A 25,807-nucleotide genomic window follows, 5' to 3' on the forward strand; every position below is an offset into this window, starting at 1 on the left:
AAGTAGCTGTTGGCCTTTTTCTGACCATCCAAATGTCATTATTTAAAACTAAAGTTTGTGTTTTAGTGAAAATTGTATGCTCATGTTATTGGCCTGCTGCATCCAGAAGTTAGGATGTATAAATCTGTAGCATTGTACAGTTTATGGTAGCAGGTTGCTAACCAAGCTTGCTAGCTTCAGTTAACTGTTGTTCTACCGCTCATCCAAATCTGATGCCTTCTGGCTCCAAAAGTCACCAAAGTTGATGCTTCAAAATGCAGACTTCAAACCCAGCAGGTGACAGCACCACACAGACTTCCATTCTTTGTATAGTCTGTTGTAACCACTCTGCACCCAAGCAGTTCACCGATCCTGAAGTGAAAAACTTCTATGAAACGCTAGAAGAACGATTTTGACTGAACATTTGTGGTAATGATAACCTGATATTGTGACATCACCAGATTGGGAATGAACTAGTTTGCTGGAGAGAGGGGGGGGGGGAAGCCCCCCATACTAGCGGGATGTGATGTCTGTGCCCACCCCTCCCTCCCTCCCAGCAGCTACACCTATGCAGATGACCGATACACAGCTCTTTTATATTCAAGTCAACCTTTATTGATCAATGCACAGTAGTATTTACTTCCAAACCTCACACTTTTGACAGTTCCATCGATCCAAACAAAGGAGGCGGCTTCCACACCATCACTCATCTTTCATTAGATTACAGGAGACGCAGAAATCATTATTTTAGACATAATGGCACATAAAGACTGAAAAATGGTCTGTTTTGGCTATGGCCCGGTGACATTTCATCTCAAATGATGGTTTCTATCCTAATATCTAATGTTCTATCCTCCGAGCTGCTGGCTTTTTCAATAAACGAAATGGAGCCTCTGACTTGGCTAATGCTGCCTCTGACCAGCGGATCGGGACACAAATTTGTTTTTAATACAGGAAAGTACAGTTTTGACCTCTAAATGTAACTCGGCACCACAGGCAGCTGTAATATCATCAGTGATAATGGCAGAAAATGGCAGAGAGGGGAATCAAATCAACACAAGCATGATGGATAGATGGATGGATGGCAGGGATGTTAGTAATGTCTGCCTTCACCCTCCGTCCCTTTCTCACATGCGACTCCATCTCGTCGAATTATAATTCTTGGATGCTGAACTGCAGAGAACAGGCCAGCGCTGCTTATGAAAGCCTTTCACATACGCGGCGAGGGTACATGCAAGCACATGCAAATAGGAAGCGCCGCATTAGCATTCGTTATCCGCGGCGTCACGCGGGGCTCGTGCGAGAGGTGGCGAGCGTGCACGTCGCGAACTCGTCCGCAGCGAGATACCGATCATTTCTAACTCTTGAGCCTGGATTCTAATTCAGTGCCGGGATACAAAACTGCTGGCTGGTGAAACGGATACAGCTCGCCTTGGCGGAAATAAGAGTTTCCTTTTACGTCAAATTCAAGGGTTAAAAGAAATTAAAAATGATTTCACAGCCTGCTATAACAGGAGCGCTCATTTTATGGTAAATTAGGCTGTGACAATTACATTGCTCGGACCACGGGGTGGTCTGCGGAAGCCGTGCGCAAAAGTGTGCACAATCAGCGAGGGCTTCGAGTGGGCGTCTTCCAGACTTGAAAATAATTAACAAGGATAATGTGCTCTAATTCGACAGTGACGAGAAATATATAAATAGGAAAGAGTCCACGTGAAATGGGAGTCTCTGGATTCTCAGTCGGCCCCGGCGTCTCTGCTCGCTGACCAGCTGCAGTCTCAACCGGCTCCTTTCTCTTTTTCCTCATCTCCCCCCAACCTCTAAATCAGCTGGCTCCTTTGGATGACATGGCAGCCGGCCACCTCTCACCACCCATTTGCTCCTCTTCCCTTCCCCCACCCCCATCACCTCCCACAACCCCTGCCAGGAACAGAACTGGGCCTCGAGGCCACTCCTTTTCAGCTCCGTCTGACCACGACACCATGCTGAGCTGCCTCCGTGCACGGCTTCAACTGCAGAGGAGACAGAGAAAAAAAAAAAAGATGTTGGCATGAGAGGACATGTAAATACACAATGCTGATTCTTAATGTCCCTAAGTCGTCCCTTGTTTCCTGCTCTGCGGCGATTTAGAATGAAAAGGGGGGGAAAAAAATACGAGGCCACTTTTCTAATTCAATTTTTAAGCACTGGCTGCAATAATTAAAAGGTCATTTTCCTGCTAAGCAGCACAGCTCTTCTGCTGTAACTAAGCAACATTTTAAGCGAAACATAATTATTGGCAAGACTGGCGATTTTGGATTAGCGCATTACCATTTCAATCAACAGCTAATGTGTTCGCAGCGCTCCGATTCAGAGTATTTTCCAGCAATTTGAAAGAAACACGAAGCGGAATCCAACAATTCTGAGACGCCTGGACTTGAAGCCGCTAGAACAAGAGGATTTTGATATATATATAATTTTCTTTAAAGAAAGGATTTTCTTCCTAAAAATAGTCATGTTGAGCACATTCTTCTAACAAGTGGGTGACCTTTCTGTCAAAACACCTCCTTTAGAGTGGCCTTAAATGCTTTGTTATCCACTTTCTCTGCCAGCTTCTCAAAGTCTGAACACCGAGCAATACTTTTCCAGCCATCATTCAACTTTTCCTGCCTTCAAGGTGCAGACAGGACATCATAAGAAAAACACCCCCCCGCCCAACCTCTCTCCCCCTCTTGTTCCATTTCAGGAATGGCCAGAGTCCTCACACTGCTCTTTTCCTTCTGTCAGAGTGAGTGAGGCTACAGATCCTCATTAGTCACTTTTCCTGAGACCACCCCGACACCGGCATCAAGCTCTCCTCGCTCGCTCAGACTTGCTGAAGGCTAGCCGCGGCCACACACCAATTCACAGGCATTGTGAGAAGCAGAGACGACTTACGGGAACCCGGGCAATCATCAGAATCAACCAACCTTTGAAATGCTGTGAATATCATGAACGTGCTGCTGCTGCATAATGTTACACCAGCTGAACGGAGCCAGAGGCGTTTGCAGCAGTGGAGGGGGGTGGGGAGTTAAATGACCGTACCAGTGCCTTTGAATGTTTAAGAGCATTACCTACAAACTGTGTAGACGTTTCTCAGGCTAGTCTTACACTTACGCTGATATCAAACACTATAAGAAGAGTCCTTTCAGAAAAACATTTATGTCCCTCATCAATAACTATTAATGACAACTGACACAAGTGATGCACATGAGTGTGGATTTATTCTTACTAAGGGTAAAATATGTTATCAATTAGCAAACTTAGTTATTTTGTAACAAAGGTTTCATTAGTTGTCAAATCACATGGATCTGAGAGATATGCCCAGAAGGGATACTGTTAATGAGCCTATTTTAACTCAAACTATGACTTTTCCTAAAGTGGGATTCATACTTTGCGGCAGATGGCCCCGCCCCTCCCTGAGCCTGCTTCTGCTGGAGGTTTCTTCCTGTTAAAAGGGCGTTTTTGCTTCCCACTGTTGCCAAAGTGCTTGCTTATAGGGGGTCATATGATTGTTGGGCTTTTGTCTGTATGTATTATTGTAGGGTCTACCTTACAATATAAAGCAACTGTTGTTGTGATTTGGTGCTGTACAAATAAAATTGAATTGAAAATTGAATACTTTGCATTAAATCTTTGCCATTAGTACTTCATAAAATCCTTCAGAAAGCCAACCCTTTACTTGTGCCCCTTATTAGAAATGTGCTTATACATAGAGTTGATGTAATCTGCAAAGATTTAAATGGGAACCACCACTAGACAAACTTGGAGGCTTTTTAAACCTATGAGGATGAATTCCAACTCTGTAACAGTCATTTAAATATGTCAAAAAATACGCAAGTGTTTAATCAACAGTTTAGCTTTTATGGGTATCAATTACCATTTCACAGTTACCCTCCAAATAACGATGTAGGCTTAGATAACAATGTAATTAACAAATGAATAAATAAGTAGCTTTTGTCTTTGTCAACAGCAAAATAACCCTTAACTAAGGTGTATCTAGCCATTGATTTTTATTAACTACCTATAAAAATCTGATATTCAAACACAGCACTTTTTTTATTTATTTATTTTTTTTTAATTTCCCTCTCCTCCTGTCAGACATCTGAAACCAGCAGACTTTCTTGTGCGTAGTTACTCATTTTAATCTGGCTCTCTTCAGATCGGTCGCTTGCTGTTTTTTTTTTTTAATTTTGTTGTTCCAAACACCATGAATATTAATAAATATCTGCATTTAGCCAATCAGGCTCCAAATACAACATCTGCAAAGATGCACATTCCTGCTGTGATGTAAGAGCATCAACGGCTGTCTGAGGCGTACAAGAGAGAAAAAACAGGGGTCTAGATGATGCGCGCAGCAGCGCAGCTCTTAAATGGACAAGGCGTAGCAGTGAACCAACCTGACGTTTGCATGGTCTCCGTCCAGCAGACCGTCAGTCTCCGGGCAGTCAGTGACCGATAGCTGTGCCTGAAGGAAGGACAAACCCCAAATCAATACCTTGTCTAAAAACACTGGGAGAAACTCGAGACAGATCATGCAACATCTACAGGAGAAGATATGCTCATGCAACTCAAGCTTTCTTTTTCGGATAACTCTGTACAGGCAGAACCTTTTGAAATATTACAGTAAGCAACTTTTACACAGCAAATAAAAAAAGTAACAGCAGCTCAACTGTACAGAAGATGATGACAGATTTGGCTTTGTTCTTTTTAGCAAGAGTTGCATTAACACTATCCTATTATATTTTGTTAGTACACAGCACAGTTATTTTGGTACATGAAATCCACTACTGTATGATATTGGAAGTTACGTTTTTCTTACTTTTGAGTCGATTCTTTTTTGATGCCATGACTGTAATGATATTTTAAGAAATTGTACGCATTTACCAGAAAGTTTATGTCAAAGGATAAACACACTAAGAAATTAAACATTTAGGGTTAGGTTACCTTTACAGTGGAGTTCTCTAGGTTATAACCATCCTCTCCATTGCACTGCCATTACACTCTGTACTAAAGTAGCCATCGCGCCAGCTGTCAATCATGACAATGAAGCCTAGACCTGAATGGTGGTTTGAACTCAGTTAATTTTCAGATGCTATAAAAGCAATTCTCATTAAGGATTACGACCACAGGTAGGAGGATTGAAAAAGTCTTATACGTACCCAGGCATTCAATGCTTTAGAACTCTATACACATTAGGAAGCTATCCAGGTTATTTTAGAGGTCTTACCTCTGGGTCCTTTTTAAAAAGTATAGAAAGAGAGAGAAAGAATAAGTTGTGCTCTTTTGATAATCAATCAAGACATCATTTAGTAGGGTTAAAGTCTTCAGACGTCAATACATTCATTTAGATTTAAAAAGCGCTTTTGAATGAGAAACAAAGGAAAACACCTACATCTGACTGCTGGTTTAAAAAAGGCCATTTCAGAATTTTACTAGGACAGGAAACAAATAAAGCAAGTTAAGTTTCATAAAAAACAAACTAAGCTTTATTGACAAACTGCTGCAAAACATCTTTTGGACAGATTTAGTAACCTATTTAGGCAAGCTTACACATGTAGCATAATGCATTTTATGGAGAGGGTACAGATACTAGTGGCAGAATAAGTACAGTTAGGATGTTTTAAAATATGTACAAGAGTTCGGATTGAGCTGCAGGATCCCTTCTCTATAGAAAGAGAAGACCCATGTGGAGATTTTTGTCCCAATCCTTCTTTGTGTACTTTGTGCATGCAGTTTATGTAGAGTCAGATCACAAAATCAAGATCTGAACCGTGTTTTTCTTTTTTCTTTTAGCACAACAGGTGAGACCAGGTCTCGGCCGTGTTCTCATTAAACAAACATTTTGTCTTCAGTCTTAAAATTCTTAATTTTTTCGTTTTTAAACATGACAAACAAATTGAGGATATGAGGACAGTCCATCTCAACAGTGTCTATTAGGGCTATATTTCAAAACTCTAAGTACAATGACAAATATTGCTGCCTAAGTCTAAATGGACAACGTTTTAGAACTATTTAAACAACAAACCATAATCAAGAATGAATTGTACTTGAGTTAGCCTTTGCTTCATTTAAGGATTTGGGTTTTTGGTTGTTTCTATATTACATAACTGAACGTTTAAAAGGTCTTTTATTTGGCTATATTAACAGAATTTTGAAATGTAGCCTAAATGGGAATCTGCAACTGACCCTCAACAGATTCTTTATATATATATATATGTATATAAAAACAATTAAAATGGATTCCTTAGACAAGTGGATAATGAGCCACTAACTCCACTAGAAACGACTACTCCCAAACAGTTAAAAAAATAAAATAAAATAATTAAAAATTAACGATCAACAATGCAAAAAAAGCCAGAGGAGGGTAAAAGGGGTCAGAGTTAAAAATGACAGCAAAACTAAAAAAATAAATAAAAAAAACTCAAAAAAAAAAAAAAAAGAAAGATATAGAACGCCAACTTCTCATCTCTGACCCATCTAAAAGCCGCTTTGGTTGGTTGGATGGTTGGTTGGTGCGACAAAGAAGGGGTGGGGGAGGGAGTTCGCGGTCAAATCTCAAAAACCAGTTCCGATTTTCAGTTCCCAATTTGCTCTCTTGTATAAAGTCCGGCGTAGGAAAAGACCAAACCAAAGACAAAACAGACAATTACTTTTGTCGGGCTTCTTAAAGCGAGAGCTGCCGTGGTAGACAGGCGCTTGTCAGGGCGACACTAAGGGTGGCGAGTCCGCTTCAGTACTGTCGATATGGGTGCTCCCGGTAAGTCGTCTTGCCGCCTCGAGAGGAGAGAGGGGCCTTCCCTGGAGTTGTCCGCTGGGTGCCGTTCCAGTCATCCTGGCCTGGAGAGGAAGGGGGAAAAAAATAAACACATCAATAATTCAACATTTCTAACAAAGAGCCTTTGACTGAGCACACATTAGAGCTGCCCTGTGGAGGTTTCTCTTCAGTTTACAGTCTCGAAAACACCGTTCAGTTTATCGGACATGTTGGAAAAGCACTAAATCCTACATCTGACCGTGCACGGCATCAACAACACGTCACAACACATCGGCAAGAAGTCAAAAACTCTACAGGGTGACTTTAGCGTTAAAGAATATTTAACTTTGAAATACGGCCGTCAGTTTGGATCAGGGTGAAGAACTGTCCCATCACAATGTGGATGATCAATTTTGTGAACTTTTGGCCGATTTCAGATCTTTAAAATAACAATCTGGCAATGCCAATGTCTGCATTATAGCTTTGTTTTTTTCAGCCTTCATTACAATATCTTTAACATTTAGACAGCAGAAAATAATGTGACACGATGACAGATCTAAGTATCAGTGCCATTCAATTAGCTGACAATGATATCAAACAATAAAGTCAATATTAGCTGACACACACATTTTGGAAAATTCTATCTGGCTGATGATATATATATATATATATATATATATATATATATATATATATATATATATATATATATATATATATATATATATTTTACTGTTTTTAAAGACAATCAGAGACATTATGGGCTGATGTGCATGCATATTTCAGACACCAACACGCAATAACAAATATACAGAGGATCAATTCAATAAGATGTTTGTCTTTTATTGTAATAAAAAAAGTAAATTGTTCTTTACCATAGGACTCGTATGACTCTGTGGTCTCCCCATGTCCATAGTCATAATATTCTGGTTCTCTGTTGGTCATAAACGGGGAAAGAAGAATAAAAAGAAAAACCACTTTTAATCTTTGAAAAACATCAAGCAGCTGACTGTAATGTCTAGGGGGACGCTAATTGGCTTCTACGAGTAAGATCAAAGCTTGGCTCTCTACTATGGAACATCTGAGTCCCGGCTGGTCCTTCTAAATAACACTGGCATCCACACCATGAAACACAAAGTACTATCAACGCTGATTTTGCGCAGAGTGGCTAAAAAGTATTACTGCTGCTCTCAAATCCCATTTCAAGTGAAACTAGCAACTAGGCGATGTGTGTGCATTCTGTGAGAAGCAGGTGAAAACCAAAGAGACGTCTGATTCACTCACGCCTGCGGCTGACTGTAATAGCTGTCGTAAGACTCGTAGGCCGTGTCTGTGTAGCTCTCATCGTAGCCCTGGAGAGGGAAGGAAACAGAGAGGGAAAGAGAGAGAAGGGGGGAAAAAAAAAAAAAAAAAACAGGGTGAGATTTAAGGAGAGTCTTGTTCATGAATCATGAATGTCAAGATGTCCCCAAAGAACTCCACTTGTACTAAAGCAGACACGCTCCCCTTATGTCTCGAGCATCTGAAATCACTTATTCCTATGACGACGGACAAGCAATTCAAAGCTAACAGAATGTCAAGAAAAATCTTGTTGAGATGAGACGAGCGGTGGAGAGGTCAGATTTAGCAACGTCAAACCTGAAAGCATAACGTCTGCAAAGACAACTGAGGCGTGTCTCTGCACATTTCTTATATCTACCTCATCAAATACAACACTAGAAGTGAGGTTTGTGTATGATAATAATAATAATAATAACAACCTACAAAATAAATGTGAAAGGATAAATTCACTTCCACTGGCAGTGGTACTTACATATTCGTCATAGCCTTCGGCAGCTGCACCGGGGTTGTGCTGGTGGGGAGGTGGTGGTGGCATCCTCTGGGGAGGTCCTCCAGCTGGGAGTCTGGCACGGGGTGCCACAGCTCCCTGGCGGGTGCTGCGGGAGGTCCTCCTCTGCCTGCTGGGGCACCCCTCACTGCGCCACCTCTGGCTGGGCCACCTCGAGTCACACCTCCCCTGGCAGCAGCACCACGAGGCGGCATTCCCCTGCCCCTGGAACCAAGAACTCTGGGTTATTGCCGTGATGGTTTACAGCAGGGGTCTCAAACTCAAATGAGCTGAGGGCCACTGCTGGCACCGTCATCTCATTGAAGGGCCACTTTAGTGTTTGAGCAGAACCAAAGAAAAAAAAAAAGAACTACATCTTTGGAAATATTTGTGGATGTTATTTTTATTTTAAATATTGTATAATAAGACAAAACTGCATAAGTGAGCACTCTTATCTGAAGCCTTTCAGTGAACTAACACAACAAAATGGTACTTTTTATCTGACCAGACACATGGCTGCACTTCTGCTATAGTTTTTTTTTTTTTTTTACACAATAAAAGTATACACATTCATTTTTGCTAGTGCAAATAGTTTTCTTTACAAGTAACTCCTTACTGAACAAACACAGCCAATCCCTCAACATATTTGTGCTTCCTGCTCACATTGCCTTCATATTTAAAAATATATAAATATTTAAAAATAAAATAAAAGACCTGTCTGGTCTTTTATTTTATTTTTAAATATTTATTTTGCATAAAGACAGCAGCAGGGGCAAAAATCAACCCAACTCTAGAGCCCAACTGGTAGAGAAACTTGGCAAAAATGTACAAATCTGATATCAGCCAAGAAAATGAGTTGTTTAAAAGTTTTTATTAATTTGTGAGCTTTAAACTCCTGGCAGGGTAAGAATAGCTGATTATATGTTTCTTTTTAAAATACTAAGCTCAGCTAACTGGCAGGTGGTTGTAGCTTAATATTAACCATTAAGATGTGGTATCAAACTCAGGCTTTTGACGGCATATAGAGCCTGGCAGCCTGCTGGGCCTGAGATGACCCCACCAAGCATTCCAAATCATTGAGAATTAAACAACAACAATAAAAATGTATGTATGTGCATACATACATACATACATACATTTTCAGTGATGCAGCAGCTGTTATGAGAAACCGTGTGTGTTTGTGTGCACTTCCTCACCTGTGTGCTCCTGCAGGGGGGACACCGCGGCCCCTGACTGGCAGGCCACCTCGGCCTCGGGCACCGTGATCCTGGCCTCCGTTCAGGTAGCTCATCTCCATGAACTGCTCCTGGCAGATATCATCCATCATATCCTATACACACAAACACACACACACAGTGAGGACGATAATACTAAGACAAAAAAAAGAAATGGGAAAGTGACTGTGTAAACACAAAAAACAGAAAGGAAAGGAGGCAGTGTGGAAAGAGGAGTGATGAATAAAAGAGTGAAATAATTTCCGAGCTGCTCAAAACACGCCACCCCTCCCAACGGCTAACAGAGCGACTGGAAGAAAAAGTCTCAGTGCCAGTGACTCAGAGTGTTAAAGAGAGGAGGGGGGGGATGTGGATGTGGGAGGCTGGAGGTTGGAAAGCATCCATCCACACTCCGTGCCTTCCTGTGTCTCTCCATCATGCACAAAATGTAAATCACTTCTCCGCACACTCCTTGACAAGTCTGGTGTGACTGCATGAGCAGTTACCTTATTTTATCTGCAAAAACAATAACTTGGGGTGGATTAGCCAAGCTGCCTGTCTGAGCAGCACAAATCCTGCAACCCAATCCTCCGCCTTTCTTCTGGGAGCAATCACAAGAGCTGCACTGTGACCCAATCAATTCTTTTTCATATCACTCCCCAGACTGGAATAGTGACAGAGCTCTAATGATGTCAAAAAATAAATAAATAAAAAAAATCAGAACATCTACTGGAATATGAGATGCAGACGTCAGCTTTCAACTTATCTGCAGCAAAAGCAGGCAGAGCATTTGACTGATTAGAAATTCATCTGAAGGGAGGAGCAGTACAGCTGATGCTGCAGAGGATGCAAAGTCTTTACCGAACAAGGTGTTGAGTTTAATCAAGGATCTGTAGACGTTACGATCAATAGAAGAGAGAGAAATCCTTCTGCATTCACATTGGTCGATGTGCAGATATACACAAATAAACAGGATGAGGAAGAACAAAGAAGACAAACCCTGCTGGAATCACAGGGCTGTGAAAAACTCGCTGCCTTAGTCAAATAAACTAATTTTTTCTTATAAAATAACTGTCAAGTCTAAGATGGCCGATATTCAGCCCTCCCGCCACTAGCCTGGGCTGCAGCAGCAACCTCCTCTCTTGCTCTGACAGGAAGTTACAAACACACAAGGTGAGAAGTAAGACAGCTGACAGCCTTGTGGACCAGTATGACACCAAAACTGCTGTGATCTAAAATACAAACAGTTGCATGTCAGAGTAAACTGGCACACAGCCACTCCAATGCAGCAATGTGTTAACTGTGTTCATCACACGCATGCCGCCTTGAACCTGCACGGACAGTGGAACTGCTGTTTGACACGCGCAGCCATCTACATATATGAGTACGCCTGTGCCAACTTAAAATAATTATTGAAGAATTCTTGTCATTTCAAATGGTTTGTAAATCAACAACCAATATGCATTCAGACAACCCCTCCATGCTCGGTTTGAGCAGTTGTCCTACTTTAAGACCAGTCCATCAATCTGACCCCCTCCCAAAGTAAATTAGTCACCAGGAACATCCTTGTGGTATTCCACAGCAGAAGTACAGGCAATACATAAAAGTTTCAGCAACAAATTACATCCACCCATTCTCCATCCGAGTCATCTATTAAAACATGGCCTCGCTCTAAATGAAGGCCGTCACGCCTGACAGATTATGGTCTTAAACTGTAACGACAGCTTCTGTAAGCGGCTGATTTTTACATAACGCAGCAACACCAACACCGCAGCTGGTTCATCAGCCCATTCATCTAGCCTCTGATCCAAATTATTCTTTCTATAGTGCCCTGCACACTAATTAAAAAAAACATGTAAGGCAGCTCACAAACCCCTGGGCCTATTGGCCTGCTTTGGTGAGAGTCATTGTGAGGACTGTGGGCTTCAGCTGGGCCCGACAGCACACCGAGTTGGCCGGCACTCAAGAATCTCTCAGCATAAAACCAACAAAGCAGGCGTGGGCTGCGCACAGTGAATACGGCCACATATCTGTCTCGAAGCTCTACATCTCCAGGCCGATTCTCCTCTCTGAAGAATGAGACTCAGGTGAAAGCAGAAAAGTAGGCAAGCCACATGAAGGGGGCAACCCTGCTGACACAGTGAAAGCGGCCCAATTCTTCCTCTTAAGCTGATTGCTTTACGTGCCTGGACTGTGCCGCAGAGTGTGTTTGCTCCAGGTAAATACCCACTCAATCTCCTCCGGCTGTCCTAGCAGGCCCTCCTCCCAAAGCTTTGTCTAACCAGCACGCTGCGGCTCTCTCCACCTTTCTGAAACGTCATTTCACTCGATTACCACGAGAACACTTTCGGTGTAGCTTCACAAACTTTTTCCCAGCTTGGCGGTGGGGAAACTGCATTTACGATTCAAAACTTCTAACCTCTGCAATTAAAGAAATCATGAAGTTGCATTAAAGTGGGTATGGGTGAGTGTTATTTTCAGATTTAAAGGCATTTGTGAGGATTTGCTCAAAGTTCAATCAATAACGGGCTTAAAAACCAATCTTGAATCAAAACCAAGCGGAAAATAAAGTCATATTATTAAACTGACATCTCCTACATCTGTGTGCAAATGGGCCTGGAGAAAAACTTGCTGACTGCGTGCATGCAGCTCAAATCAGAGCTGAGACGATTAGCCAATTACTTAGTTGAAAATTAAGAGGCAACTACTTTGTGATTCAATTAATCTCCTGTTGTTCAAGAAGTAATACCAATTAATTCCCCAATTCCAGCTTAACTGGGTTGACTATTTATATTTCCCTCTCTTGTATGGCAGTGAAAACAGTCATGTTAGGGAATGATACAAAACCCTTTTCAAAGATCTACCTGGGCTTTAAGACAGCAAAAAGGCACCGTCACCATCTTCAATAGCATTTATTAGACTATGTTTAAGGAAAGAATGGGCACCCAGATCGATGAAAATAATCGTTTACTGCAGCCAGAGCTCAGCCTGCAAAAGGGCTCAGATATCACTGAGAAAAGGAAGTGCTGTTTCAATTATACAAGTATAAAATACACTTATACAGGGGAGCAGAAACAAGTCCTGGATTCAAAACAGTGTTTGTGTGAGGTGATCTTTTGAACGCAAATCCATAATTTAAAAAACCCCCAAAACAAAACATCTTCTTTTAAACTACAATGAAAATGCCTCTATTGTCATGGCAAAGTCATGTTTAACCTCAACTATTCTCACTCTGACTCTTCTGCGTGCACTCATCACCATCTACGAGGGAAGTTAAACAACGAATTAAAATCGAGAAATCTCCCGACATCGCTTTCCCCTGTTAAGGTGCTGAGTGTTGTCCACATTGCTGACCTTTTACAGGCTCAGTTTTGCAGTTAATAAACGGCACAAAACTCCACACAGACAAGTTCACAGAAGGCCAAAAATAGAACTGGCAAACTGACCGGAAACAGGAACTTCTTGACCTCCTCCATGGCGTGGGCCATGCGCAGGTAAGCCTCGGGCACAGGCGCAAAAACCTCGATGAACACGTGCAGCTCCATGGAGAGGTGGGCGTACTTGGGCTCGCCACTTTTCCTCAGCCCCTCCTCCTGAAAGAAAAACCATCACAGAGAGTGAGAAGAAGCCAGTTCAAACATTTAATGAGTAATGCAAGGAGAAAATCACATTTATTCCACCTCGGAGGGCAACGGGGGTTACATGCGGTATTCCCTTCCTTTGTATAGCTTGATAATTACATCAAACTGGTAGATAACAGGTTTAGTGGGCTATCCTGAAGACTCTGGAGCAGATGTGCAGTGTTTGAATGCCCTTGGCTGAGTGTTAATGTTCAGCTGAGCCATCCAGCAACTTGACTCCATCTGGGCTCACTGCCTGTCATCCCGCTCAAGCAAAGGCCAGATGTGTTATTGCTTCAGGTAACCTTCCCACAGGTGCATAACACCAGATGTGTGTAAGCGTGTGTGTGTACCTTGGCTTTGTCTCTCATGGATCCTTTGCCCAGCACAGAGATCTTGGCTCCAGTCTCCTCCTGCAGACGTTTGATTGTGTTGCCCTGAGGTCCCAAAATCTTCCCCACGAAATTGAACTAACAGCAAAACAAAGCAGAACAAAATTAGCCTGACAATCACGGCAGAGGCGAGTTTAATACCAGGAGAGTGAGGGAGAGGCAATCACCGTCTGTCTGTCAGGGCTCTTGTTGCACATACTGCAGCCTTAAGTAGTAGATTTAACAGACAAAGTCGATATGAGCCCCCGAGGGCTGTAATACCGCCGTTTGCTATTCACTGCAATCATCCATGCACTGAGCCAGAACTTTACCTCCTCGATCTTTCAACAAAGTAATTACCGTGTATATGATGCGTCCCGCAATTAGCTGTCATTGCCAGAAACGTTTAGCAAAAAGCCGCCCCAAAGGAACCTCACTTCAACCTGAAGTAGTAAAACCAGCTCCTATAATCGGAATCGCTCATTAGCTGTGTCGTGCCCGATACAGCAGTGTGACGGAACAACTAAAACCCAAGGCCGGTGTTAGGGATGCACCCGACTCGTCCAAAAAACTGGGCGCTCTCTCTCTCTCTGACAGCTTCTGTCGCTCGCTGGCTTGGCTTAAAAGTTTGGAAGCTTTCGCTGCACTTGCAGGAACATAATGCGTTGAATAATATTATCTCACTTCACCTGCCTCTTGACTGCTTCACTGGAGTGGAGCAGACAAGAGTCCATCCAATTTGGTCCATCCCCATTCTGAGAGATCAGACAGTCATCAGACCCTCACAGAACAGGAGATGCTCCTACTGCTCATCGATCCGACGCTGAAAACGAAGCAGCACCTACAGATCTCATTCTTTATAAAGCAGTTTGCTCTATTCAAAAAGAGCACTGAACACAAGAAGTTACACAATGAGCCATAAAAGAGACACCACACTGACTCTGGTAACTTAATCTTTTTATTTTTATTTTACTTATTTTTTTAGCAGCATGCAAATGATGCATTGCGCAGCTGCTGCATGCTCTCTGAGTTTTACAGGACAGATTACAGCCTTTATCACAAACACTCATCCTAAAATCAATGCAGCCTTACGTCTGAGCCAGATATGGATTGAACCGATATGGCTGAATGCACCTGAGGTTAAATGATAAACCTAAGTAAGGCTCGGGATGGAAACAGGAAAAGATCTGAGCACCAGTATAAATTACACTGAAATACAGAGCCATCGCAGCTATAGTCATTTTAACATTTTGATCCCTTTTAGTGAGATTTTAAAAACATGCCAGTATCTGCTGTAATTATACTCTGGAGCTTAAAGATCAGGGTTGAGAGGAGTAATTTGAGACTCCCAAGTAACCCCGTGGCTTTGTGTAATTGAAACACAGCTGCAGGATAAATTAAATCAAGAGGGGTTTCGCTGGGAAGCGGGAGAGGACAGGAGGAGGAGAAAAGAGGGGAGACAAAGAAAGCTCACCTTCGGGTACTGTTTGACAGGTATGAGCACTCGCTCCTTGAGTTTGATGTTCTTCGTTGTGAAAAGGTCCAGGTATGTCTCCGTTTCCTTTTTAGTCTCACCTTTCTGGATTCTGTCAATTTCTGGAAGATGAGAGGGATCGTTTCAGGCAATCAAACAGTCACAGTGACGAGAAGCACTTATGTGCGCTTACGTGAACCAGAAAGCACAGATTTTACGGATTCAGCACCACCAGGATAGAGTTAAAACCTGAGCTTAAAAACCAGTTGTGTGTACACTCCTCAGCTGTTTAGAGTTGGATTAATACAAATCTGGTCCTAACTGTCTAAAGCGCAGATTCACTTCTATGATTTGTGGCCCTCTGAGGGGAAAAGATGTCTGACTTTTTAGCCCGTTCCTGTGGTTGTAACACACACCTCCGTAAGTCTTTGATTCACAAGCAAATCCACATTAACTGAATGCCAAACAACGGCAGTTTCCACTGAGTGCGTTGACTGCTTCACTGAGCACATTTGTGTTCATTTGAATAGCAGTGAAACAGCTTAGCGAGCCATTAAAAGGCAACCACTTGATCACCGATGAATAGTTTCGGCCACTTATCAAACAAATCGTAGCCCATTCTCTCACTGTTGTTCACTCTAAAAGACAATTTTGCTGTGATTATGCCACCATAAACAGCTGACCAGCCGAATCATCTTGGACCTTGTTCATTCTTTAACAAAAATCAAAACAGCCCAACTCTAATCTGTATTGGAAACAAATCAACACAAAGTATTTGCGAGCATCCTCTGTAACCTCTTCCTTGTGGCAGAGCACCTGGTTTCCCCCCTCCAGCACCCATTGCAGTACTCCCATCTCAAACCACCTCCTCTCTCCTGACTGTGACAACTCCCGAGCCTTCAATGTGCAAACATGCCAGCTTACACCACAGTCTACCAGCTGCAGATCAGGGGAAGCCTGAGTAGATGTTTCACGGAGGGAACCCATCCACACTGCACACCTTGACACACTTTGCCTTCCTGGTTAGTCCACGCTTCCAAATTTCAAACACGCAGCCTAGATTCGCCAAATCACGTTAGCCAAACGGTCAACTTAATTATCAACAGGGCTACCCGAGTTAAGCAAATAAAATAAAACAAAATAAAATAAAATAAAAACAGTTCTAGAAAATGGCTCACAATTACTGACAGAGCACATGGCTGACATAACTAAATAATCACATTTGTTTATATAAAGCAGTCATAACATCCTTTTTTGTATTAGGGATAGCTGACCAACTCACACAGTACTACTAGGTTGGTGTAGGTGTGAGTGTGTGTCCACTTGTCCTAGCTCCAGCACAGCTGCAAGGCAGCAGTCCCGGGGCTGCAATGGATGCAGTTTTGTTGCTCAAGGACACTTAAGCAGTGGCCACCGGCAAGCACCGCGGTTAAAGGCTTTTTGTCGCCTCTGCTAGGCCGGTTCTCGGCTTTAAAGTACTGAGGTGACCCCCGCTCCTGGACACTAGCGCACATTCACGGGCTGCTGCGCAATAATATCAACAGGGACTCGAGAGCACACGACGGTTTGTCCGGAAACAGCCCGCGTGCCCAAGTTTAAACTCGCACGAGCACCGACAGTTACAGAAAAGAGCAGGTGCGACAAAAGCTGCATGCGAGGAAGCGGAAATTAGTCGGAATGACTGAAAAGTGTAGCTCCTCCGTGGTGTAGCGATAGCCTAAAGCTGTTTACGCTTTCAGACGCTATTCGTTCACTAACTACTGATTTTAACGCCCACACGTATTTTTCTTTGTTTTTGAGCCATGAATAGGACCTCGTCTCCGTGTAGCGGTGAACGGGGCAGTTCACGTCCCGTCCGCAAACACATGGCGCCGCTCTCCTCAACTCCAGAGCACAAAGCGTACAGTGGAAAAATTCACAACAAAACAAAAATAAAGACAGTGTAACAGTACTTTACCCGCGTTTAAAAGTTTCATGGCATGTGTGAACGACGAGTCCAGGCTGTCCTTCTCCGCCAGAAGCTCGGGGAGATATTTGTCGTCGTTCTCCATTTTGTTGAGTTTAGAGGTGTAGGGGGGGCAGTCAGTTTCGGTGCAAAAAATAAAACGTGGAGAAAAATAAACCCAACAGTATACGGGGAGGAAAAAGTAGTCCAATTATGTAACTACGGAGAACCGCGTATCCTCTTTGCAGACCGCGCTTTGCATGTGGCGTTTTTGTGCGACCGACGGGTCCGTTACTCTTTGCCGCTTCCCAACCGGTTGGTTCCCTCTACTCAGCAGCGGTGGCTAGTTGGAAATGGGAGAACAAAAGCTGCGAGGCGCTGGAAGAACAGCCAACTCAAACCGACGGAAGTGAGCTCAGAGGGACGTACTTCTCCGGACTGACGCCGCCTACTGTGTGCTGTTCGGATGCGCCGCCTCCAGGAGCGACAATCCCACTATCAGATTTTCGATAGTGATATGGGTGTGCCCGCTCTGGAGCGAGTTACTGTCATAATAAAAACGTCTAGACTACCCACAAGGTGTTCAATTCCCCCACACCCTCCACCCCATACTGTATTCACTTTAAATTAGGGGAAACTTATAGATACAATAGAGTGGCCTTGCTGAACTAGAGGTGCTCAAGAGTGACCACATGCTTTAACATATGTCCTCATATGTTTGCCGTGATGTCTGTAGAAGTAAGCCACAATACTTAAGTCTGTCTTGTGAATATTACAGTTTTCTCACATGAAGAATACAGTAGGTCTGTGCAGTTAAAGTCATACATATGTAGTAATAGAAATATTCTATCTCTTATGTGCTGTTGTACAGGACCTTTTAACATCGGTTGTATATTAAGTGGTGTGAGCAGGATAATAATAGATGATGACACCCACAGTGTTTAATTAGTAAACAGAATTTCAGTGAAGATAGGGTGCCCTGAAGATGTGCCGCGTTCATTTGAGGCTCTCTACTGCCCCTTAGTGGCAGTGACGACAACGACAAGGAGCGGGTCTCCGTGCAGCTTAAAGTGAGTCTGTCAACAGAAACCCTTTCTCAGTCGAATTACACGTTTTCCTCTCAGCTGTCTATTGATTCAAAAACACTTATGTGTGAGCAAAAAGCAGCAGTGAGCCTAATGTCTGGGAGAAACAGCTCAAGGATTGATTCTGGAAGCGGTAATGAACCTCGCAGTGCCATTCTGTGGAGCACATGGTGTCAGAGGGTACAGCTGACTGGTCCATGCAAAGTAAAAGAAGGCGGTTTCCTGTATATTGGTTATTTGAGTACATACAGTGGCATGCATTATGCCTGGGCAGATCCTCTTTGAGCAAACAGCAGAAATTGCAGATCATTTGTCAGTCGGCCGCCGGACTGAAAACTATTACAATCGACCGCAGGTGTACCCAGGCATGCATCTGCTCAAAACAAATGAAGGCAAAAATTGACTGCAGTCAACACTTATGAGAGGCCGAAGACCTGCTCTAACTATCAGCGCTCAGCTTGATCTATCTCTGACCATTACAGTGTTATTAGTGTTGGGGGTTGCAAGGTTGTCCTGACTCCTCATGTCATTGACAGAATGGATCGCCTGTGAGCTGAATTTCAATTGGCTCATAAAAGGAAGAGTTACTTCTCTTGGCAGGTGGAGGAGTTCCAATCGGATAGCTTGTGCTCTTGCCTTCTGCTCGTGTGGACTTCCCATGTCCCCTAACATACAGGGCCACAGTCTGGGATAAACAGGGGCAGATGGAAGGAGGTAAACACTGGGGTTAGGCTTATATAAGCCATCACTATTCCAGATCTTTGCATCTGACCATTTTTCATGCCCCACAGATTCGTAAAAATGGCAAGAATTCAGTGCTCCCCTGGAGTTTCATCCTTGTTAGGGCAGAAGAGCATGTGAAACAGCATTTGGAGCATCATGGGAGTCTGAAACTCTACTAAAAGTCAAACTAATGAAATTCTTAGCAGCTCCTTATGGCAGGTTTCAGTGCCGTTTTTACAAACTGCAGTATAACAGGACTTAGAGACTACTGCCTCAGTGAAGCTGTACTTCAGCACAGCTGTGCTTTGGGGTAAATGTTAGCATGACTGAATGCTCACATGCTGGTGTTTAGGAGGTATAATGCATATATCAATCAACCATTTAAGTTCAAATCACTAGCGTGCTAAACTCTTAATGCAGAATCAGCACAGTCTGAAGAGCTTAAAAGTCTGCCCAAAATGTCATGACAAAGCATCTGTTAGTTTAGATATGCCAATCTCGGGAACACAAACTTTATCATCATGAACATTTGTACGACACAATATGCCAATCTTTCCAGTAGCTCATTATTATTTTAAATATTACTTTACTCAAAAACTGTAAATGTCAGTCTCTTGATGAGACTAGAGAAATGGAGTCAACAAAGTAACTGGGATATGTCAGCCCATCTAAAATGAGGTTTTACATGATATGTGAAACCTGTCAGTAAAAAGGCAGAGAATCACAAATCTAAATAGGATTCCTCCTCTGTAGACCATGAATGACCACACAATATTTTATGGCAAAACATCTGAAAATTCCAAGATATTTTGCTAAAACCAAAATTCCAGCCAAATGGTAATGCTAGAGAACATCTGGGTTGATCCATCCTCTGATGACCATGAATACCTGCACACAATGTTGTTCTAATCCCTCCAATAGAAATCAAGTTTTATACTCAAAACCAAAAATCTCAACTTCATGCAGCACCAAAGAAACAGTTCAGAGATTACCAGAGTAACTCATCTGAGGATCGTGAATATACCAGTCCATCTAGATACTGAGATTTTACATGTCACATAGAACCTGAGGAGCCAGAAGAGTCACCAAAGCTGGTAGGATTTATCCTCTGCAGACCATGAACACTACAACACATATGGCAAAGTATCTAATTGTTTGTAAGATATGTTCATTAAAAACTATGTTATATTTCATGGCAAAGCTAGAGTAAAAGTCAAGGGATTGCAAAAATGATTCATCCTCTGCTGACAACGAACATCTGTACACACTGTTATGATAATCCAATACTTTTTGAGTACTTTCTTTTTTTTCAAAACTACAGAATGTCAGCCTTACAGAACAGGAATAGGACCTCTGAAAAAAAGGCGGGGAGGTCTTTTTTCCCAGAATTCTTCAATTGCAGAATTCTGACATTTTCAGAATTTTTCAGATTTTTTCTCAGAATTCTGTGGGGAAAAAAACACATTTTCCCCTAGTGTTCCTAATCCTCTTCCATACAGCCTCCCAGTGGCACTAGAGAAATAGTTACAGGGTTACCAAATGAACTTCGATACCTCATCTGAGAACCATGAATATGCAGTTCCATCTAGTTATTGAGATTCTAGTGAAACATGTGACTTGCTGTTAGAAGTTGATGAGAATTCAGAGAATAACTAAATGATCCATCCTCTCAGACCATGAATTTAGAATAAATAAGTCATGTTGTTGTCAAAATGTATTTCCGTATGGAGCAGTGGACTGTTTTTTTTGCCATACAAATTCCTAGAAAAATGCTGCTTGCTATAAACCTCCCATATCATGCTCCAATGATGTTTTCTGGCTGGCATCTGGCATAAAACCAATATAATTCAATGCATATTGACTAAATGTAACCATGTTGGAAACCATCATATCAGAAGAGACACTAAATGGATGATATCCCATTGTAAACGGAAAGCTTTTATCTCTACAGTATGTTTCCTCCATCCACGATGGTAAAGGGAAAATAGAGATAGAATGAAATCGGTGGCAGGACAAATAGAAGGAGAATAGGAATTTGTACACTTAAATCCTTTAGTCTTCACACTGTCAGCGGAGGGTTTTCCTGTTCTTGGGAGGTTTAGGCACGAAAGCAAGTGAGAGTGAGCGAGAAAGATGGCTGGGTTCAGTCTGAGGGTCACGCTCAGTTTAGCATCGCTACAAGGCCAGAGAAACCTTTTTTTCCCCATGAAAGCTTTCAGAACTGTCACACCTGCTTAGGTCTGTAACACCACCCCACTCCCCTTCCTCTTCCTCTATCCCCACCTCTTCCCAACCCTTCTACACTCCCCATCCCTCCCTCACCACTAAACCGCCACAGAAAACAACTCTCCCTTTCACCGCTCTGCAAGATTTTTCTCTATGCCCCCGTCCTTTCGGCAGGGCGATTATTTTTCCTGATGGTTTACAGAAGAGGAATTGAAGCCAAAGAAATGCTGAAGTACTAAATCCTTAAAGTTTATACACATTTCACAGGTTGTTTTGATTTTTGATGCAAATCCTTTGTTTTGTTAAAGAAAAACGCCTGTCTCTTTGTGGATCATTATGCTATACCTCTAAACTATTATTAGAATTGGAGCTCTACTGCTTGGAGACAGGAGTCCAAGGAAAAGCTATTAGTGAGGGTACTTACATATTCTGCTGGTACTGCAAAAAACAGGGGGAAATGTCAAAGACTCAGCAGTCAAAAACTTAAATTTTCTCTGCAACATCTTTTGCTTCAGTAAATAAGTAATGTGACACTCTTGCTGTGCTATTTCAGATATATCATTTTCCCTCCTCTATTAAAAAGTGTATTAGCTCATTTTGGTGTAAATAAAGAAGTACTTTATGTCCAAGTAATTTGGATCCTGTCATAGGTCCTGATATAGAATTCCGAACAAAAACATAACACCATTTTCCTCTTCCAAAAGTCCAGTAATTGGTCTCCTCAGTTCCCAGATGTTTATGAACTGCTGCTGAAAAAAGAGGGGATGCTGCACAGTGGCAAATAGGGCCACGTCCCTACTTTTTTGAGTTCTGTTGCTGCCATCAAATTCAAAATGAGCCAGTATTTTTCATAAAAGAGCAAAATGTCTCAGTTGAAATATATGATATGCTTCCTCTGCTCTACTATGAATAAAATATGGATCCATGAGTTTGCAAATCACTGCACTCTGTTTATACTGCTAAAAGTATTCAGTCATCCATCCAAATCATTGAATTCAGGTGTTCTTCCATGTCCACAGGTGTATAACGGTGCATACCAAGACATTTTGGAATATTTCACTTTGTGGGAACAGTTTGGGAATGGCTCCTTCCTGTTCCAACGTGACTGTGAACCAGTGCACAAAGCAAGGTCCATAAAAATATGAATAAGCATGTTTGTCGTGGAACAACTTACTTGGCCTGCAAGAGTTCTGACCTCAACCTGATAAAACACGTTTGGGATGAAATGGAGCACAGACTGGAAGTCTGGTCCAGCATCAGTGTCTGACCTCACAAACATGCTTCTGGAAGAATGGTCAAACATTCCCATAAACACACTCCTAAACCTTATGGAAAGCTTCAAAGTTGTTATGACTGCAAAGAGTGGACTGACCTATGGATTAACAGTGGGATGCCCCTCAAGTTCATATGAGTGGGAAGGCAGACGAGCTAATGCTTTTGGCAATACAGTGTGGTTGCCTGTCCCCAGACACTCCCATCATCCTTCTGAGTGGGGATCTTAACCCACCAGTGTTGAACACAAAGTTACACCCTTAGTCAGAAGCGGTACCTTTTTCCAACTCTGAACAACAGTAACCAAGAGTTTGAGATGGCATTGACTAATGATCACATAATGCACAGAGAATGCTTTAATGAGTGTATTTCAGTAGCAGTGGGCACTTTTTAAATAATAAACCTGCATGTTCCCAAGTGGTGGAAAAGAAAAGAAACAAGTTAGGTGTTAAGGAACATTACTTTAGCTTCCCAGCTAACAGCCCTGTCCTGAACTGAACTCACAGAGCAGTGAACGGACACTTGGCATTATCAGGTGCCAGAAGTCCACCTCTAATGAGACTGTCAATTTAGTCTGTATGTGTTGGATGTGTCAGTTGCTTCTCTTCCACTCTTAATGCCACAAAATTAAGTAATGCAGATTTAAACACTTGGCAGCATATACACAGCATGTCTCAATTTGGATATTTAAGTTAGCACACTTTCATGTACTACACTGTGTACACTACTTACTTGTGTAGTACATTATCTGGACAATGTAGCATTGTTTCAAATTAAACACAAGAAGTTGCACACTTATGGGAAGCACAGGTGTTGAGCAACAAACTTGATTTTCGGGAACATTTGCAACTCGATGTGCCTCTGACTGTACGTGATAATGTAAGCTTCTTTCTACTAAGAAGATGAAAATTGATAATGTATAAACACCAAACACCACTACAAGACACAATGTGTTTTTATCTGTGATGATAGTTAGCATTAGAGCAACTGTTGATGCTGATGACACATCCTGATTCTACATGGTGAAAAGCGTGCTGTGGCCCCTCCCCTTCCTGCTACTGAGGCTGAGAAGTAGACAAGGTCCCTTAATAAAGTCTTCGAGCATTATATCCTGCAGTACTAGATAACATAAACACACAAGTCCACTAAAAATAGCAAGTTTAAGTGTGAATTACGTCATTTTAAATTGAACCGTCAGGGGACAAGACTCTTGCCTGACACTCAAAATAATGTAAACCTACTACCTTGCCAACATCCCAAACACTTGGATTTAAGCTTTAAAGAGTAATGATATCTGATATGTCTGTCTCACCGCTGTGATTTGTGGTGAAAATAAGTAGGCCACTTCTTAGCCCAGGAGGCGGAGGAGTCTGTTTACTCACACTCAAGGCTTTCATTTGTTGTTTTCGTCAAAGTTCTGATTTCTCCGTGAGTGCTTCTATTTGTCAGCGTGTGTGTACACAAAGGTGGGCACTTGTATGTGATATACGTAGAATGTGCTTTACACTCAGGGGCTTTCCCTCTCTCTTATTCACTTTTTGATGCGCGTCCTCTCTTTAGCACTCTCTTGCTAAAGGTATACGTACAGTATTGATTTATGGTACCCGGCCACCTTCATCGGACCCAAATGAAAAGCCAACAAGGTGTTTATAGACATATATATCTTATCATAATGCCCCGTGGCTCGTTAAGTTTTCATATCCCGTATTACCTTCGGGAGGACTTTAAGTAACGGTTTGCATTCAGCTCTGGTTCTGTGTCATCAGTAAGCAAACAGTAAAGTGGCTGGGGGAGATATTTTGGCTCTCGGGCAGGGCGGTGGTGCCAAAAACAGATGAAATGAAGATTTCATTGTGTTGTAGGCACACTTTAACTGTCAGCGTGATGGAATTTACTAGTCTCCATCTCCTTGTGTGAACACAGTTTCATTCTATTAATAATGAAGTGGGTCATTGCTGCACTCACGGGTCCTATGTGCAGATTTTTATTAGTATGACTATATTATGTCAACATCCGCTGGTGGCTGGTTTTTCCTTGCAGAAGAGCAGGATTATTATTTTTGAGCGGCAACTAATGAAGTCGATTTCCAGCTGATTGATTCACGGAGGGTATGTTATAGAAAAAGGTGAATGACTTCATTTTTAACCAGGGTAATGATGACCCCACAAATCCTACACAGTAAAGGCTTTCACTGTATCTGTTTAAACATGAGAACTTAATGCTTAAGTGTCTGGCGTATCTAATACATCATCTTCTACACTCAGACTATTCATTGTTCTGCCTCATGGCTCACGCTGTCAGGGGAGGAAACACTATAGACTGTATATAAAAGATGGCTGCCAGGACACCGCCCAGTGTCTTGTGGGCTACTGTTTTTCAGCTTCTAGTTTGTCAATTTGATATTTGCCACTGTGTAAGGATCTGTCTGTGTTTTTAAACCAGACATGATTCTATTTTTGATAAGACTTGTGGCGCTTTTAGCTAAAGCTAACACTAGCTGGCTTGGTCAGTGAACTGCAACCCTTCACTGTGATATTAAACAGGATGCTAAATCTGGCCATTGAAAATCAGGATTACAGTTCAAGAGCGAACTCCCTAGGGCAGCGGTCCCCAACCTTTTTTACTCCACGGACCGGTTTAATGTCAGACAATATTTTCATGGACCGGCCTTTAAGTTGTCGCGGATAAATATAAAAAAATGACCGAGACAAAAACTGTGGTTTTTTGTAAATATAATAACAAACGTGAATTCACTGTGTAATTGTGTAACTTTATTAGCAGCGTCCTCCTGAAATGCGCCAACAACACTGAAAGTAACATCCTCTTCCCTGCCCCTTAATCCTCTCTGGTCGCTATGGTAACGTGTAAATATTTCTTTCAAAATAAGACACACAACTACAACACGAGAAAAGACCAAGTTAACGATAAAAACCCTGAAAACCATAAATTTCACAACCGAGCCTCAACTCTCGTGGTCCGGTATCACATGACTCACGGACCGGTACCCGGGGGTTGGTGACCACTTCCATAGGGTACATTTAGATACAATTTAATGTTAAACAAGACAAAATGGCACCCACCTGTCAATCAAAGAGGGCACGCCCCCCTTTTCCAGTATCGAAGTGTCAAATCCATTTTACATCATGGCGCACATACAGCCCACTTTGATCCTAAGAGGCATGGACCAGTGACATTTAACTAAAACAACATTTAATCCCTGAGAGCTCTTAATATAAGAAAAAGAACTGCAGTTTCAACAGTATATATAGGTTTCTATATAATCAATATGTAAAAT

At 42.2% G+C, this 25,807-nt stretch overlaps 1 protein-coding gene across 1 annotated transcript; it reads right to left on the reverse strand.

Annotated features, from left to right (window-relative positions):
* Positions 1 to 5,463: 5,463 nt before the first annotated feature.
* On the reverse strand, positions 5,464 to 17,658 carry khdrbs1b (KH domain containing, RNA binding, signal transduction associated 1b). The gene is given in 10 exon segments (XM_013270493.3): positions 5,464 to 6,837; positions 7,630 to 7,688; positions 8,039 to 8,106; positions 8,568 to 8,695; positions 8,698 to 8,807; positions 9,779 to 9,912; positions 13,243 to 13,389; positions 13,770 to 13,886; positions 15,262 to 15,383; positions 17,219 to 17,658. Coding segments are annotated over 10 exon segments (1,086 nt in total). The 5' UTR covers positions 17,313 to 17,658; the 3' UTR covers positions 5,464 to 6,730.
* Positions 17,659 to 25,807: the final 8,149 nt, after the last annotated feature.

This window comes from Oreochromis niloticus, linkage group LG22 (assembly GCF_001858045.2).
Source record: "Oreochromis niloticus isolate F11D_XX linkage group LG22, O_niloticus_UMD_NMBU, whole genome shotgun sequence".
In the NCBI taxonomy this organism is placed as follows: Eukaryota; Metazoa; Chordata; class Actinopteri; order Cichliformes; family Cichlidae; genus Oreochromis; species Oreochromis niloticus.